This window comes from Coenobita brevimanus, chromosome 81 (genome assembly GCF_032717465.1).
Source record: "Coenobita brevimanus isolate Jiangsu-jjx chromosome 81, ASM3271746v2, whole genome shotgun sequence".
In the NCBI taxonomy this organism is placed as follows: Eukaryota; Metazoa; Arthropoda; class Malacostraca; order Decapoda; family Coenobitidae; genus Coenobita; species Coenobita brevimanus.
The window spans coordinates 10580762-10585365 of NC_137034.1; the positions used below are offsets into that span (position 1 = coordinate 10580762).

The 4604-nt window shown below is 40.1% G+C and overlaps 1 protein-coding gene across 1 annotated transcript in view; it reads right to left on the minus strand.

The window, feature by feature from the left end:
* The window catches only part of LOC145409486 (uncharacterized), a 135572-nt gene extending 131969 nt beyond the window's left edge, over window positions 1-3603 (minus strand). The window contains exons 1-3 of the mRNA XM_080279875.1: window positions 3405-3603; window positions 2031-2941; window positions 1293-1442 (exon numbers count right to left, since the gene is read on the minus strand). Coding sequence (XP_080136001.1) covers window positions 1293-1442; window positions 2031-2941; window positions 3405-3603 — 1260 coding nt within the window. The remainder of the gene's footprint in view (window positions 1-1292; window positions 1443-2030; window positions 2942-3404) is intronic.
* Between the last annotated feature and the right edge of the window lie 1001 nt (window positions 3604-4604).

Genomic DNA, 4604 nt, shown 5'->3' on the forward strand with positions numbered 1-4604 from the left:
ATGACACTCAATAATAACCATAATATCTCAAAATGATTAACCGTTCTCCCTCACATGTTACTCTATAATATTAACCACACAAATGCTCCACAATGGTTCACACAATAATAATCTCCACTACCACAAGTACACCACCACGTGCACCACAGGCTATCTTGTGGCCACCCACACCACGCTCTCTCTCCATCACCTGTATATTCTCCTCCCACAAGTAATACTCATCAATATATTCACATAATTATCTCACCACTTCCCTTATATAACACCTCACACTGTGTGACCACGCTGCTCTCCCAAAATCACCACGTGTCTCCTCCAACACGCCCACCCGAGCAGAAACCCAGATCAGCTCCTCACACGCCGCCAGCCACCAAGAGAGAGAGAAGCCACGCACTCTCCCCTCGTACATACATATCTCTCACTAACGGGATCACAATACAACAACATAACCTTACATGTTAACCCTTAACAACTTCACAAATATTAATTCATTTCTACATTCTCCAAAGATAAACTCCAACACAATATACAATCACATTATACAATGATAAACATAATATTCATTACATTCATGATACACAACAAAAGAAAACGTACTGTATGAAATAAGGGATAACTCCTCGTAACACCCCCCTTCCAGTAAAGATGTGAATTCTCCCTTTAAGAGGATTCACATCTCTCAGGAACGCGAGAGAGAGCGTCTGCTATCACATTCTCTCTTCCCTTTACATGAGTCACAACCAAATTATATTCTTGCAACAGCAGACACCATCTCATTAACCTCTGGTTAGAGTTCTTCATCCTATTTACAAATACAAGAGGATTATGATCAGTGAAAATTTGCACGGGCCTCATGGTACCCTTCACATACACTTCAAAATGATTCAAACACATAATCAATGCCAAAGCCTCCTTCTCCACAGTACTGTAATTCATCTGATATGGTAACAACTTCTTAGAAAATACCCAATAGGATGATCAACCTGCTCCACTTCCTGCATTAATACTCCTCCAATTCCCTCACCACTGGCATCCACATACAATTTAAATGGCTTATCATAATCAGGAGTGACCAATATGGGTGCATTTACTAGCATATCCTTAATTTTCTTAAAAGCCTCCACACAGTGCTCACTTCACATAAATTTCACCTTCTTTGACAACAACCTGGTCAATGGCAATGCAACGGCTGAAAAGTTCTTACAAAATCTTCTGTAATACCCACTCATTCCCAAAAACCTCAACAATTCTTTCCTATTTGTTGGAGAAGGAAAGTTCACAATATCTCTCACCTTAGCATCCAATGGTCTCACTTGTCCTTGTCCTACTTTGAATCCTAAATAGTCCACATAAGCCTTCACAAAATCACTCTTTGCTAAATTCACTGTGAGATTTGCATCATCTAACTTTCTAAATACTTCATCCAACAACTTCAAATGCTCCTCCCATGTATCAGAATACAGTACTATATCATCAATGTATACAGTACAACACTTCACTCCACTCAACACTGCATTAACCAATCTCTGAAAACAACTGCTACTGTTCTTCATTCCAAATGGCAAAACTTTATACTGATACAACCCATCCATGGTAACAAATGCTGACAATTCCTTAGCCCTTTCAGTTAATCCAACTTGCCAGAAACCCTTAAGCAAATCTAACTTTGTCACATACTTAGCATTTCCTAACTGATCAATACAGTCATCAATCCTGGGAATAGGGTATGAGTCAGTCTTAGTTACAATATTCACTCTTCTAAAGTCAGTACAAAATCTGTAACTATTCCCTCCAGCCTTAGGTACAAGTACACAGGGTGAACTCCATGGACTATTACTTGGCTCAATTAAATCATTTTTCAACATGTACTCTACTTGCTTCCTCATAATTTCTCTCTTTTGTGGAGTCACTCTGTATGCATGTTGCTTAATTGGCCTTACATCCTCTACTTCCACATCATGCATAATAACATGGGTTCTTCTAGGAGTATCAGGAAACAAAGATCTAAACTTGTTAACAATTCTTTTTACCTCTCCTTTCTTATCCTTATCTAAATGCTTCAACTTCTCATCCAAATTATTTAATATGACTGAATTTTCCAGACTCTGACCTTCACAATTCATCAAGTCATCATCTTCACCATCACTCTTCTCCACCTTCACAACATTACCACAATTTACTTCATCATTTACATCCAATACTTCTTCCCTACCATAGTATGGCTTGATCATATTTACATGACACAATTGAGTTCCCTTCCGTCTCCCTGGGGTTCTGACTATGTAATTTACATCACTGACTTTCTCCTTAATGGCCCAAGGCCCACAATATTTTGCTTTCAAAGGATTATCCTGCAATGGAAACAACACCAGCACCTTATCACCAGGCTGAAAACTTCTATCTCGTGCCTTCTTATCATACCAGGTTTTCATATTAGTCTGTGACTCCTTTAAATTCTCACAGGCAATCTCTCTAGCTCTCAACAATCTCTCCTTAAACATAGTAACATAATCCAGCATATTTGGCACATCATGATTTCCCAACCACTTCTCCTTCAACATACGCAGAGGTCCCCTGACCTCATGTCCATACACAAGTTCAAATGGACTGAAGCCAGTGGACTCCTGTACAGCATCTCTTATGGCAAACAAAGCTAGTGGCACTGCCTCATCCCAATCCTTATCCATTTCAGTACAGTATATTTTTAAAGTCTTCTTTAGAGTTTGGTGAAACCTTTCCACACATCCCTGCGACTGCGGGTGATAGGCACTCGATAACTGCTGCTTAATCCTCAACTCTTTCAACACCTGACCAAACAACCTTGAAGTGAAATTACTGCCCTGATCTGACTGAATTACTCCCGGGAGTCCAACCCATGAGAAAAATTTCACCAACTCCCTCACAATCACTTTGGCATGGATACTTCTCAAAGGAATTGCCTCTGGAAACCTTGTTGACATACACATAATAGTTAGCAAATATTGATTGCCTCGCTTAGAACGAGGTAGAGGACCTACAACATCAATACATATCCTGCTGAATGGTTCATCTACAACAGGAATAGGGTGCAATGGTGCCTTTACAATATTCTGGTTAGGTTTACCAACAACCTGACATGTATGACAAGTCTTACAATGCTTAGTTACACTCATCTTTTACACCTGGCCAATAAAAATGTGCTGTCACTCTACTCAAAGTCTTTCTTACACCAAAATGTCCTGACCAACTATCTTCATGAGCCAACTCCAAAATCTTACTTCTGTACTTCTTAGGGACAACAATTTGGGTCTTCATCATCCAATGATCAGATACTGGGCTATCAGCAGGTCTCCATTTCCTCATTAAAATTTGGTCTTGCACATAATATCCCACATCTCCATCAAGAATTCCTCTCTCAGCCTCACTCCACAACGCCTTCAGACTTTCATCATTCCTTTGTGCATCAATTAAGTCCTCCTTTTTCACAACAAAGTCTGGCAAAGTCTCTACTTCCTTCCCTTTCACCTGCTCTGCTTCATCTCCAGGTTCACAAAGCCAGGATGAGCTTAGGTCTACTTCACACTCCTCATCTTCCTCCGCTCTTTTAGCACTAGCCCTTGTCATTACACATGCTGGATAACCATACTCTCCTCAAGTCTCTCACCATCCTCACATACTTCTGGGTCTACGGTTTCACTTTCCTGGTCAACCTCAGGATTCTCCACAATTTCAGGCTCAGGGACAACTTTATTGCCTGCCAAATCATTCCCTAATAGCATGTCCACTCCTGACACAGGCAATCCTTCACTTACTCCAACTTTCACATTTCCTTTGACAAATCCACTCTCAAGCCGCATACAATGTACTGGTACTTCAAGCTCTGAAGAACTCACACCCCTAACAACAACATTTTCACCAGTAAAGGACTCATCACTCCACTCTGCAATACCTTTACGTACAAGACTCAGGTTAGCTCCTGTGTCTCTCAGTATCACAATCTCCTTTCCTTGTCCCTCACCCACCTTCATCCGACCTTTGGTGATAAATGGCTTAAACTCTACTGCAGGTAACACCTTGGATCCTGTACATACATTTGCTAACAATTGTTCTACATGTTCCTTCCCAGTTACAGTCAATCCAGCTTCCTTGGAATTCTTCAAACTATAACATTGATACTTCCTGTGACCTACTTTACCACAATGCAGACACTTGGGTTGCACCTGATTTTTCTTACAACTTATACTTAAGTGTCCAAAATCACCACACTTATAACATTTGATTCCTGACTTATTTTGATGTGAAGCATTACTGACCTTATCACTCCTAAACAAAGGTGACTCTACAGCCTGACTTTGAACATGTCCAACATTAGATTTCAGAAAATTATTTGAGTTCTTGAAACTGTTTTGGTTAACTGTACCTTGTTTACCACCCCAAGAGTTGGTGGACTTGTTAACCCAGCTCTGGTTAAATTTACCTTTACCAGCATCTTTGCTCATCTCATACGCAACAGCAAGCTGATCCGCTTTACGTCCAGCCTCAATCACATTTCTAATGTCTAGTTTCATTATTTCATACCTCAGTGCTGGTTTTAAAGTATTTCTAAAATGTTCTAATATCAATAA